The sequence below is a fragment of the Hypanus sabinus genome, chromosome 2 (assembly GCF_030144855.1).
Source record: "Hypanus sabinus isolate sHypSab1 chromosome 2, sHypSab1.hap1, whole genome shotgun sequence".
Taxonomy (NCBI): domain Eukaryota; kingdom Metazoa; phylum Chordata; class Chondrichthyes; order Myliobatiformes; family Dasyatidae; genus Hypanus; species Hypanus sabinus.
Window position 1 is genome coordinate 120,536,288 of NC_082707.1, and position 14,195 is coordinate 120,550,482.

The 14,195-nt window shown below is 42.0% G+C and overlaps 1 protein-coding gene across 8 annotated transcripts in view; it reads right to left on the reverse strand.

The window, feature by feature from the left end:
- Window positions 1–14,195, reverse strand: part of mgaa (MAX dimerization protein MGA a) — a 111,932-nt gene that overhangs the window by 91,621 nt on the left and 6,116 nt on the right. For all 8 annotated transcript variants that reach the window (XM_059953614.1, XM_059953639.1, XM_059953631.1 and 5 more), the window contains one exon: window positions 7,045–8,240. In XM_059953614.1, the coding sequence (XP_059809597.1) occupies window positions 7,045–8,141 (1,097 nt within the window). In that variant the 5' untranslated portion in view covers window positions 8,142–8,240. The remainder of the gene's footprint in view (window positions 1–7,044; window positions 8,241–14,195) is intronic.

Genomic DNA, 14,195 nt, shown 5'->3' on the forward strand with positions numbered 1-14,195 from the left:
TAACAGTGCATTCGCCTTCCTTACCACTGACTCAACCTGCAAGCTGACACAAGGATTCCCAAGTCCCTTTGCACCTCTGATTTTTGAATATTCTCCCCATTTAGAAAACAGTCCACAGCTTTATTCCTTCTACCCAAGTGCATGACCATATATATATATATATATATATATATATATATATATATATATATATATATATTCCCCTCCACAATATTCCAACTGCCACTTATTTGTTCATTCTCCCAAACTGTCCTTTTCAGAATCCACAACACTACCTGGGGCTCCATCCATCTTTGTTTTGTCTGTAAACTTAGCCATAAAGCCATCAATTTCATCATCCAAATCGTTGACATATAACATGAAAAGATACGCTCCCAAAACCAACCCTAATGGGACACAAGTAGTCACCAGCAGCCAACCAGAATAGGCCCCCTTTATTCTGACTCTCTGCCTCCTCCCAGTCAGCCAGTCTTCTATCCATGCTAGTATGGGCAACCTTATCTTGTTTAGCAGTCTTATGTACAGACAGCACCTTGTCAAAGGCCTCTGAAAATCCAACTAAACAACATCCATCAACTCTTCGTCTATCCTGCCTGTTATTTCCTCAAAGAATTTCAGATTTCCAACTAAGGCAGGGGTTCCAAACCTAGGGTCCATAGCATAAGAAAGGATGAGAACTCCTGCCTTATGGAAACCATTCTGACTGGCCTATTTTTATCTTGCAAGTACCCTGAAACATCATCTTTAATAATAGACTCCAACATCTTCCAATCACTGAAGTTAGGGTAACTGGCCTAAATTCTTTGTAGTGCTGAAGTAGTGAAATCATTTCATTTGTACCTATGGCCATTTCTGGCATCTCCAAACCTGAATGCTTGAAACTGCAGTGAGCAGTTCTGAATTACCTTACGACATATTACTCACCAACTATCAGTGACAAAAATCACTGCTTTCTGAACACAAACACGTAAGCAAGGTGTAGTGTCTAATGGCCATACGACATACATGTGAGTGATGCTAGCTAGAAAATGTTCGGCAACCATCTTCTGTCCCAAGTAGGTGGCATAGTGTTCCAAATAAACAAAGGGAATTCCGGATATTTTCTCTGTTTATGTTCTTTAAGAGTTGTAAAGAGTTGTCCCAAATAAGCAGCTACCTCAATTAATTGTTGGCTCAAATAACCAGAATCGACTGTATATCTACTCTGCACACTTTCTAGTTTAATAACATCTTTCCTGTGAAAGGTTGATGAAAACTACTCTCAATCATCCAAGTGTGGTCTTACCACCATCTTATACAACAGCAACATAATTTTCCAACTCCTATACTCAATACCTTGACTGGTGAAGGCCAGTGGGCCAAGTACCTTGATTACCATGTCTACTTGCAATGCTACATTTAGTGAACAATGTACTATTCAATAACACTCTTAAATCTCTCTATCCCATAGCTCTCTTCAGTGCCCTACCATTCACTATTTAAGTCCTACCCCAGTTTGAAATGGTGTAACTAATATTTACCAAATTCAAAAGACATTTGCCAATTCCCAGCCCACATGCCTATCTAATTAAGATCCCCCTGTAATTTTTCATAACTTTCTGCATTAACTCTATACCACCACCTACTTTATTATCATTTGGAAACTTAACAATCATCCCTTGTGCAGTCACATCTAAATAATTTACACAAATTATCAACAACAAACATCCCAGCACTCACCCTGTGGCGCACCACTAGACAAAGACCAGAGAGAAAACTCTTGATGATCTGCCTTTGTTTACACCAGAGTCAATTACAAATCTAATCCACTATCTCCCCATGGGTCTCATGACATCTAAATTGTCATAAAGGAACCTGTCAAAGTCTTTGCCAAAGTCCAGAGGCAACACCAAGAGATTTGTTAGACATGACTTCCGATGCAAAAGCAATGACGACTGTTGCAAATCAGACCTTGTTTCTCCAAATGTTGGTAGTTCTCAGAAACAATTTAGTCACCACTGTCAGTCTCACAGACTTGCATTTTCTTACCCTTTTTAAATAATGTTATGACATTAGCCACATTTCTGGCCTGGAGAACCTTACCAGTGGCCAGAGATAAAACAAAAATCTCTGCAAGGACCCGTACAATTTCTTCTTGGAACTTGTGTGAAATGAGTGAACGCACCAGGTTAGGCCCCGGGGACCACCTTGATACTTTTAAGATGTCCAATTACCTTCTCCCTGGTCATTTCCATGTTGTCCAAACAATACTATTCAACTGCCTCATTCCCTTAGCTTCTATTATTTTCTCTACAGTAAAATCTCCAGAGAAATAAATATTCACTTCGAATCACAAATTTAAAAACAAATTCATTTTGATAGAAACTACCTATCAAATTGATACTGGAAGAATGTACTATTGGAATTTTGAAGACAGCCATCTCCAAATTTGCCAGATTTTAAATTGTTTGTTTTCTACACTTAAACCAGGGAAGTCAATTACCTTCACAGTACCACGTGCTAGAAGTGTTTAACGATCTAGCAGCCCAAAGGATTTGTAGTATCCTTTTGCAAATGAAACATCGTACATATGCAGGAAGTAATTTCCTCATCCTATCATTCCTTCTTTGCCTTTACTACCCAAAGCTCCAGCTTACCGGGTCACACATAAAACAAGTTTGAAGCAAAACTGGTCCCTATTGCAGCTCATCCTTAAGACAATCATAACTTGAATTGTAGGTATTTTGCTGGTTTCACTGGGTGCCGTATAAATACCCAATCGGAAGTCACACGAAGAAAGAAACAAAACTGGGCATATTTGCTTTAACTGTTCATTATCATGATCTGCATGTCAATAAAGCTTTAAAACCTGATCAGCATGTTTCATGGATGATTGCTCCCAGCTTTCACAGAACTACCAGATTATTTGCGTGCAGACCATGGGAACAGAGTTGATGCTGGAGAGCACAGGGGTACATTGGGGGTGGGACAATGCTACATATTTCGTTTATTCTCTCAGCCTGACAGATGGAATAGGCTAAGAAAGCCTCTCGATGAGGAGGCTTGGGGTCACACGCAATCAATGGGAGTATCAGACACAGACATGGATATGTAAAGGGCAGTAAGCAGTCCATAGATTTGAATAGAGTATTGACAACACATATCTTCAATAAAAATTAAAGAGGTTGCTTCTAAGCATTTAAAAATAAATAAAATAATCCATTAATTCCCTAAGATGTAGGAGCAGAAATATACCACTTGGCCCATCGAGTCTTCTTGGCATTCCATCATGACTGATTTAGTATCACCCTCAACCCCATTCTCCTGTCTTCTCCCCATAACGTTCAACTCCCTCAATTATCAAGAAGCTATCAACCTCCACTTTAAATATATCCAATGACTTGACCTCCATAGCCATCTGTGGAAATGAATTCTAAAGATTCGCTACCCTCTGGCTAAAGAAATTCCTCCTAATCTCTGCTCTAAAGGGATGTCCTTCTCTTCTGAGGCTGTGCCCTCCCCCACCATAGGAAACATCCTACTCATGTTTACTCTATCTAGGTCTCAATGACATCCTTCCTCACTCTTTCAAACTCAGCAACTAGTACAGATCCAGAGCCAAAGCGTCCTCACGTGCATTTCTGAGAATATGTTAACACCTTTTCATTCTTGTGAACCTTCTCTGGCCCTCTAATGACAGACAGACATACTTTATTGATCCCGAAGGAAACTGGGTTTCGTTACAGCCGCACCAACCAAGAATAGTGAAGAAATATAGCAATATAAAATCACAAATAATTAAATAATAATAATGCAAGCCATCCTTTCTCAGATACGGAGCCCAAAACTGCTTACAATATTCCAAGTGCAGTCTGATAAAGCCTTATAAAGCCTCAACATTACATCCTTGCATTTACATTCTAGCCCTCTTGAAATGAATACTAAACATTGCATTTGCCTTCCTTACCACTGACTCAACCTGCAAATTGGCTTTTAGGGATTCCTGCTTGAGGACTTCCAAGTCCTCTTGCACATCTGCTTTCTGAATGTTCTCACTCTTTTAGAAAACAGTCTACATCTTTATTTCTTCTACCAAAGTGTGTGACCATACAATTCCCAATATTTCACTTGCCATTTCTTTGCCCATTCTCCTAATCTGTCTTTCTGTAAATTCAATGTTTTCTCAACACTTCCTACCTCTCCAGCTATCATTGTATCGTCCACAAACTTGGCTACAAAGCTATCAATTCCATCATTCAAATCATTGACATACTGTACAACTTGAAGCGGTCCCAACAGCTACCCCTTCAAAATAACACTTGTCACCAGAAGCCAACAAGAAAATGCCCCCTTTATTCCACTGCTTGCCTCCTGCCAGTCAAACAACTTTCTATCCATGCTAGTATCTTTCCTACGATTCCATGGGCTCTTATATTATTTAGCAACCTCATGTGTGGCGACTTATCAAAGGCCTTCTGAAAATCCCAGTAAACAACATCCACAGACTCTTCGTCTATCCTGCCTATTATTTCCTCAAAGAACTTCAAAAGTTTTTCCAGTCCTCAGCTACCATTCCAGAATCTAGCGATTCTTCAAAGATCACTCTTTCTTTGTTCCTCATTACTAACTGTTCAGTGTCATTTTCCAGTGGTACAATCTTTTGGTATCTTCGTTTATATCTTTGGCGAACTTTGTACTTCATATTTTCTCTCCTTATTGCTTTTATCACTTGCCTTCTGTTGAAAAGCTTCTGAATCCTGGATTTGGCACCCCACTGTAATACTGACATATCTGACTTCAGCTTCTCCTTCTCAAACTCAAAATTCATGCATGGTTCCTTGTTCTCAGTGTGATGTATTCATTTTTTGAGATATATTATTGAGGACTGTAAATGATAAACTTTTCATTTCTTTTTCAAGGATCGAGGTTCTTTGAAAAATCAACTTTATTTGCCATAAAAATGTACACCTATTAGGAATTTGTGGTGTACTGTATGGTGGTGTGACATGCAAACAAAAACAACTATATTCAACAATTGTAAGAATAAAAAAATGTAAAAAATAAACTTTGAGGTCAAGTACAGATATGGAATAAAAATGTTCATAAATACCAGCATGTATTTACAATGGAAAAATAAGTATAATAAGTAGCTTAAAGTATTTACAGTGCAGTACAGAAGAAACTTCTAAGATGGTGTGAGGTTTTAGTTTTAATCTCCCTATGGCGCTTTCCAGAAGGGAGCTTTTGGATAGGGCAATTTGCTGGGTGGGTAGTATCCACAATAATTTTTCCTACCCACTTCTTTGCCCTGTTCTGCAGTGATGGCAGATTGCAGCCAATGGTCTTTTCAGCTGATCCGATAGCTCACTGTAGTTTTTGTAAACTGAGAGGATACTGCAACAAACCAGACAGTAATGGCTGATGTGAAGATGTTCTCTATGATACCAATGTAGAATTGCACTGGTATTTTCTTGGGCAGATGGAATTTTACCAACTGCCAAGCCTTTTTGTTAATGAGAGGTATCACTGCCCCACAAGGTTCTGCCCAAGTACCTGAATGACAAACCAGTGCTAACTGTTGAGTTGTTGATGATGAGTGGGTGGAGAGGAAGCATATTTCTCCTGAAGTCGATATGAGTCTCTGCAATTGAGGGCATTCAGCTCTAAGTTGTTGTGATTGCACCAGGACACTAGCTTGTTAACTTACAAATGATACTTGGATTCAGTGCCTCTGGTGATTAGTCCTATGACAGTGGTGTCATCTGCAAACTTTTATCAATTTAACAGCCGACATCATTAGTGCATAGCAAAAATAGGAGAAGGGAGAGAACACACCTGTGGTGCGCCAGTGCAAGGTGAGCAGATAAGGATATGTGCATATCTAGTCTCGCATACTGCCTTCTGTCAGAAAGTTTGAGATCCACCTGCACAAACATCCTTACAAATTCACTTGGTAATTAAACTGAGCTGTACATACTGATGAAGTACTCATTTGCAGGAATTACAACAGGGAAATGAAGACGTACACTTCTAAATAAGTTCGAAGTTCTTTTTATGTGCAGTTTACAAATAAAAGAGCAAATGGATCAAATTTCTAGACAATTTCAAGTCCATGTGGAAAATGATATTTATGTGGTGGGAATAGTTGACACTAGAAAACCATGCAGTATTTTTAAAACCTTAACTCCCTATTTAACCGGAGATGCATCTTCCAAAGGATTTGAAAGGGAAACTCGAATTTCTTCAGAATTTGTTGTTACTAATTTTAGTAAATGTGAGGGATAAGGGCCAATATGAACTTTAGAGAATATGAAAAGCAATGTAGGAAGAAAGCCACACTCAGGTTGGAGGAACACCTTATATACCAGCTGGGTAGCCTCCAACCTGATGGCATGAACATTGACTTCTCTAACTTCTGTTTATGCCCCTCCTCCCCTTCTTACCCCATCCCTGACATATTTAGTTGTTTGTTTTTTCCTCTCTCTCTGCCCATCACTCTGCCTGTGCTCCATCTCCCTCTGGTGCTCCCCCCCTCCCCCTTTCTTTCTCCCGAGGCCTCCCGTCCCATGATCCTTTCTCTTCTTCAGCTCTGTATCACTTTTGCCAATCACCTTTCCAACTCTTAGCTTCACCCCACCCCCTCCGGTCTTCTATCATTTCGCATTTCCCCCTCCCCTTCCTACTTTCAAATCTCTTAGTATCTCTCCTTTCAGTTAGTCCTGACGAAGGGTCTCGGCCCGAAACGTCGACAGTGCTTCTCCCTATAGATGCTGCCTGGCCTGCTGTGTTCCACCAGCATTTTGTGTGTGTTGTAAGAAGAAAGTGCCAGTTATCAAAATGCTCCAGAGTGCCTTTTGAAGAACATACACAAAATGCTGGAGGAATTCAGCAAGGCAGACAGCATCTATGGAAGGAATAAACAGTTGATGTTTTGGGCCAGTGCTTTCTGAAGACATATTGTTGTCACCAATATAGATAAATTTATTGCCAGAGTAGACAAATTTGAAAATGTTAAAGTCAGGGGTAAAGCAGATTTGCTGCATTCATTGAAAATCCTTTGCTTACCTCTCAGTTGATCTCTTTTTCATGTTACTTTTTTCTCCACAAGGATTGTTTATTTTTGGCATGTCTTCTTCCAGGAAATCTTCATCCTCAGTGTTAGATAAACCACCATCCAAACTGGAGTTTGGAAATGTATGGGTATTACCTTGCTTTTTTCTGTGTTCAGACTCTTCCTCAGTTTTGAATCTTAAATGCTCACTGGATTCAGTTGCAACACTGCTGCATGAGGCAGAATCATCACTGCAATCAGCATCCATCAATTCACTGCCTTGGTGCCTCAGCTCTCGCATTGGCCTACTGTTCAGCCCTTCATCCCGAAAACCCTTTGCAAATGGATTGAAGTCAATTTTCAACTGAGTGATCCTCATGTTCTGATAAGCAGTTACAGCCACAAACTCCGTCTGTGGAAAAGTGAAGGTGTGCACATTTGGGCCACTGAGGGAAATTACATCAGTTGACTTGTCAGCAGAGATGATATGCAAACGTGGCAGGTACCGGTGCATGGAATGAAGGATGATGTGACCTTCTTGATCTAAAGTATTATTGGTAAGTTTCAATTTATGAAAGGATATGGGTTGCCTCATCCAGTAGCTCCCACTGGAAGGTGAATTGGGATGAATGTACACCCTTCCAAGAACATGAGGTTCTGCTTTACCATTTAGTTCCCACCACTGACCATTCCATTTGTAGCGCTGGTTGTCAACAGGAGCAATATCCATTACCAAGATGTACTTCTTCAAAGGATCTAGGCCCAAAAGGCAGAATCTGCAGTAGGGGAACATGCGCCGGCCACGTTTTGTTAGAACCATCTCTGTGCCATGCTTGTAAAATTGATTCCACATTTCCTGGTTCTCTAAAGTGACACAAACATTCCCAGAATGGCACTCAAATGGATGACTGGCTGTCCCTGGCATCAATCTGTTACTTTTTTCCAGAAGGCAACCAATACCCCCAAGTTCTTGCTTTGCCACGACCATGCTGCGTTCAGTACCACTACTGCCACCGGCCTTCTTAACAAGGACAAAGTATGCAGCAGGTGTGCCAGAGTTTGCTGGGGCATTACTCTCTTGTTCTGTGTGTTCTGGCTGCTGTTTCTCCATGTTCTTTTAAGGTTAAAAATCAAAGAGAGAAAGTGAGAGAGAGGAAACGAGTACAAGATATCCAAAACTGTCGTCAAGAGAGGCCCATAAGATACCACCCTGTAAAATACAAACAAAAACACATATCAAATAAAGTTTCAATAGCACCTCACAATCTCTCTACTGTATATCAATGATAGAATCACACAATCTCAAGTTTCAGAAGAACTCCACCTCTCAACTCAAAGTATTAAATTATCAGCGCCATATAGTGAAGAATCCTGATAATTAAATAAGTTTCTAGCAGAGAATGAAAATTAATCAGTTTCCTATCTACAGTCAAGTCAAAATCAAGTCAACTTTATTGTCATTTAACTACATATGTGTCTATAACGTAGCTGACTATATAACATATAGAAATCAGACGACGTTTCTCTGAATCAGGGTGTAAAGCACAGTGGTACACATAACACACAATAACTTATGAAGGCAAGGATAAAATCTACAGATGAATTACACATATATAACAAAGTGCATAAATTAAATCTCATATGGAACAGGTTAACCAGTGACATTTTGAAGGCGATGCGGCAGGGAGTTCAGAACCTTACTGGCCTGGGGAAGAAAATTGTTTCCCATCCTGACCATTCTTGTTTTTATGCATTGGTGTCAGCTGTTAGATGGTAGAAAGTCAAAAAGAGGATGCTGGATGGATGGGTGGGAGCATTAATAATACTAAAGGGCCCTGTGTATGCAGCACCCCTAATAATCATCTCCAATGGATGGTAGGGAGACCCTTATGACATTACTTCCTACAAAGCGAAACCCAATAGTATGAATGGCAGCGATGCTTCACTACCAGATGAACTCAACGGCTTCAATGCCCACTATGAAAGGGAGAACACAACCACAGCTGTGAAGATCCCTGCTGCACCTGATGACTCTGTTATCTCTGACTCAGAGGCCAATGTTAGGCTGTCTTTAGAGAATGAACCCTTGTAAGGTGGAAGGTCCAGATGGAGTACCTGGAAAGGTTCTAAAAACCTGTGCCAACCAACTAGTGGGAGTATTCAAGGACATTTTCAACCTCTCACTGCTATGGGCAGAAGTTCCCACTTGCTTCAAAAAGGCAACAATTATACCCGTGCCTAACAAGAATAATGTGAGCTGCTTAAGTGACTGTCGCCCAGTAGCACTCACATCAACAGTGATGAAATGCTTTGAGGTTGGTCATGACTAAATTGAACTCCTGCCTCAGCAAGGACCTGGACCCGCTGCCATTCACCTATCACCACAATAGGTCAACAGCAGACGCAATCCAAATGTCTCTCCTTACGGCTTTAGACCACCTGGACAACACAAGCACCTATGTCAGGATGCTGTTCAACAATTTTAGTTCAGCATTTAATACCAACATTCCCACAATCCTGATTCAGAAGTTGCAGAACCTGGGCCTCTGTATTTCCCTCTGCAACTGGATCCTCACCTACCTATCCGGAAGATCACAATCTGTGCGGGTTGTTGACAACATATCCTCCTTGCTGACGATCAACAATGGCGCACTTCAGGGGTATGTGCTTAGCCCACTGCTCTACTCTCTATATACACATGACCAGGCATAGCTAAAATACCATCTATAAATTTGCTGACGATACAGCCATTGTTGGTAGAATCTCAGGTGGTGATGAGACAGTGTACAGGAGCGAGATATGGAGTGGTGCCACAGCAACAACCTGACACTCAACGTCAGTAAGACAAAAGAGCTGATTGTGGACTTCAGGAAGGATAAGACGAAGGAACACATACCAATCCTCATAGAGGGATCAGAAGTGGAGAGAGTGAGCAATTTCAAGTTCCTGGGGGTTAAGGATCTAACCTGGTCCCAACATATCAATGTAGTTATAAAGACAGTGGCTATACTTCATTAGGAGTTTGAAGAGATTTGGCATGTCAACAAATGCACTCAAAAACTTATATAGATGCACTGTGAACAGCATTCTGACAGGCTGCATCCCTATCTGGTACTGGGGGAGGGGCTACTGCACAGGACCGAAAGAAGCTACAGAGGGTTATAAATCTAGTCAGCTCCATCTTGGGTACTAGCCTCCAAAGTACCCAGGACATCTTCAGGGAGTAGTGTCTTAGAAAGGCAGCATCCATTATTAAGGACCTCTAGCACCCAGGACATGCCCTTTTCTCACTGTTACCATCAGGTAGGAGATACAGAAACTGAAGCCACACACTCAGTGATTCAGAAACAGCTTCTTTCCCTCTGCCATCCAATTTCTAAATGGACATTGAACCCTTGGACACTGAACCCTTGGACACTACCTCTTTTTTAAAAATATACAGTATTTTTGATTTTTGCATGTTTAATCTATTCAATATACGTATACTGTAATTGATTTATTTATTGAGAACCATGGATGTATGGTCAAAGGAAGTGGACAGCATTCACAAGACTGCTTTAAATCAGTGGACTGGACAATATCCAGGGACACATATGTCACAATTGTCACTGACTTCATCAAGACTTATATGGTTCAGTATGTGCCTTTGAGAACATACTGGACATACCCAAACCAGAAGCCATGCATGAACCATGAGATTTGCAATCTGCTGAGGACTAGATCTAGGACATTCCAGAACTCTGCAAGAAATCTAGGTATAACCTCAGAAAGGCAATCTCAAGGGCAAGCAAAAAACAATTCCAAGTGAAGTTAGAAACAGAATCGGATGCATGCCAGCTATGGCAGGGTAAGCAGGCCATCACTTCCAACAAGGTGAAACTTAACATAAGTGACTGACACTTCACTCCCAGCTGAGCTCAACACCTTTTATGCATGCTTTGAAAGGGAAAATAAAATTACGCCTGTGTGAATCCCTGCACCATTTGACAACCCTGCAATATCTGTGTCAGAGCTGATGTCAGGCCCTGATGGGCACTGAAAACCTGTACCAACCAACTGGCAGGAGTATTCAAGGACTTCTTCAGTCTCTCAGTGCTCAATTGCTTCAAAATGACATCAATCATATCAAGTTGCCCAAGAGAGGCAGGGTGATCTGCTTCAATGACTATCACCCAACTGAACTCACATCTACTGTGATGAAGAGCTTTGAGAAGTTGATTGTGGCTCAAATTAACTCTTGCCTAATCAAGGATCTGGACCCACTGCAATTAGCCTATTGCTACAATAGGTCCACAACAGATGCGATCTTACTGGCCTTTGACCATCTGGACAACAATGATACCTACATCAGCTGCTAACTTTGTGTTCAATACCATCACCCCCTCAGTAGTAATCAACAAGTGTCAAAACCTGAACGTGTTTACTTCCCTCTGCAAATGGATCAATGACTTTTTTAATCAGGAGGACACAGTATATGCAGATTGAAAGTAACATCTCTCCCTCACTGACAATCAACACAGGTACACCCACTGCACTACTCTCTACCCTAGCGGTCACCAACCTTTTTAAGCCCAAGATCCCCTACCTCTGCCTTAGTTAAAAGCAAGATCGACCCCAGATCAATTAGTTACAAGCATGCGCACCAAGGCAGAAAAAGACCGGAAGTAAAACCCTGCAACCCGGAAGTAGAAATAATGTATAAACACCAGGGTTACCCACCCTATTTTGCACCACAGACCTGTTTAATATTGATAATATTCTTGTGCACCGGCCGACCGGGGGGGGGTGTTAAACACGACGGGAACACAGCGATACTCGAAGCAGGTTCCTTATGCCCAGTCTATCCCGCAATTTAGTTTTCGCGGCTCCCAGCACTTAGCTTCTGTCCCGCGCTGCTCACGTTTTTTCCGCTGACAAAACTCAGCGGGTTTGTCTTTAAGAGCTGGGTGCTTGGACTCAGGGTATCAAAGTAGTTTTGAGGGTTTCATTGCCTCATTGGACAGCCTCCCGCCCGCCGCCAGACACCTGGCCAGGTGCGGTTGGTCGTGAGTCGGGTGAGAGGACAAGGTCAGGACCGGAGGTCCCCGTGCCAGGGCCGCGGCGGTCGCAGTCCGGACGGAGAGAGCAACCAACCGAGCGAGGAGTGCGACAGGGCGCCTGCCCCCCCCAGTAGGATCTATCAACCAACAGAAGTTTGTTTCAGTAGATCGCAGCGCGGTAGCTGCTCTGATACTTATAAAAAGCTGAGCCCAAATTAGGTTGCCTGCGAATATTTTAGCACCGGGTTCCCCACGAACATTTGCTGCGTTAAACAAGTTTAGAGGCAGCACTCCAGGCCAGTAGCAACGGCACTTCCTGCTGGCCGCCCGATGCCAACCAGTGATCCCTGGTGTGGAGGTATCACTCCAGTTAAGCAACCGATGACCTCGCGTGGGTTTAAGTTCAACAGTGGGTGTGACAGGGAATGAGGAAAGGTTCAGCTGACTCCTATCGTTTCCCTATGGCCCGGTAGTTGGGGACCACTGAAGTACACTGTGTAGTGCAGGGGAGCTACACGCACGCACACTGGGCAGAAAGAACGGAACTAAAACCCCGCAACCCAGAAACAATCTCTCAACAGTATCTGTGTATTTATTTTTCTTTTTTTTCAGGATCTACTGGGAAAGTCTCAAAGATCGACAGGTTGGCAACCACTACTCTACACACAACTGTGTAGCTAGGCCAGGGGTGGGCAAACTTTTTGACTTGAGGGCCACAAAGGGTTCTAAGATTTGACAGGGGGCCGGACCAGGAGCAGATGGACGGAGTGTTTTGGTAATACACCTCATAAGAGAAAATAAAATATCATGGGATATGTAGAAAACCATGTGCTTTAATTTCAATTGAAAGTGAACACATGCATTACAACAAAATATCTGTCTTTGAAGTCCCATGGTATTTAGCTATTTATTGAAATGACTTTTAAAACACAGAAAATTAAATGAATAAAATACAGCTTTTTTTAATAGTAACAGTTATTATTTTAAAGCACTGAAAATTCTGTTATCCTTCAAGATATTATCATCATCACTCTCCTCCTGACTGTCTTTATTTCAAAAACGGTAGGAGATGCAGGTCTACTTGTCCTGCTCCTTCTTATTCAATTGTCCCCTGTGCCAAAACTCAACAACGACCAGCACAAGGACAGAACAGTGACAGCGCGCCAGCATGCGGAGCGCGTTATTTGATCTGGAGCGCATTTTTTATTTTGAGAATGTACGTGCACCTGCGCACTACTCATGTCCATCACTTAACAGAAATGACATGTAACATGTAAGGCTTATTGAAAAAAATATTTTCAAATGCATTTTTTACATAACACAACGAAGAAACTTATTTTTAATTTCAGTGGGAACAGTGTTGTTGGTCTCACTTTTTAGCCAGCACATCAAAGTCTGGATTTAGTTTTGATGTGGCGATTCTCAGGATGGATCTGAGGTGTTGGTCAGTTAACTTGGATCTGTGGCTGGCTTTGTTGATGTTCATGATGCTGAACGCCTGTTCACACAAATAGGTTGAGCCGAACAAAGAGTAAAGCGCAAATGTGGAGTAATACGCTGCACCTCAACAAAGGTCAATGTGTAGCGGTGTGCTACATGCAGCGCTAAAATTACGACATGGAGTCGGTAACTGCAGTCGAAGAAAAAAAACTTTATTCGAAATCCCCAGCCTCACTTTAAGCCTCCCTCAACCTGCCCCCCTGCGCAGAGGCTCCAAAGCTCTGTGCTCGCAAATCCCCGCAGGCTACCTCCCTTAGCCGGAATGCTGGCTAATTGTGAGCCGGTTCGGATGTGCCAGGAAATGGGTCGCCACAAATGTATATAGAGTGTGTCATCTGTTGGGAAAATGCTAGAATTGCGGGGAAAAAACGTTAACAAGGTTTATTAATATAATTTCATCAAGTTCTGCGGGCCGGATTAAAAAGATTAGCGGGCCGCATATGGCCCGCGGGCCGTAGTTTGCCCATGCCTGAGCTAGGCACATCTCAAAGCCAGCTATAAATTTACAGATGACATTACTGTTGTCAGCAGAATCTCAGATGACAACAAACAAGCATACAGGAGTGAAACAGATTGGCTGGTTGAGTGGTGTCTCCAAGAACAACCTTGCATTCAATGTCAGTAAG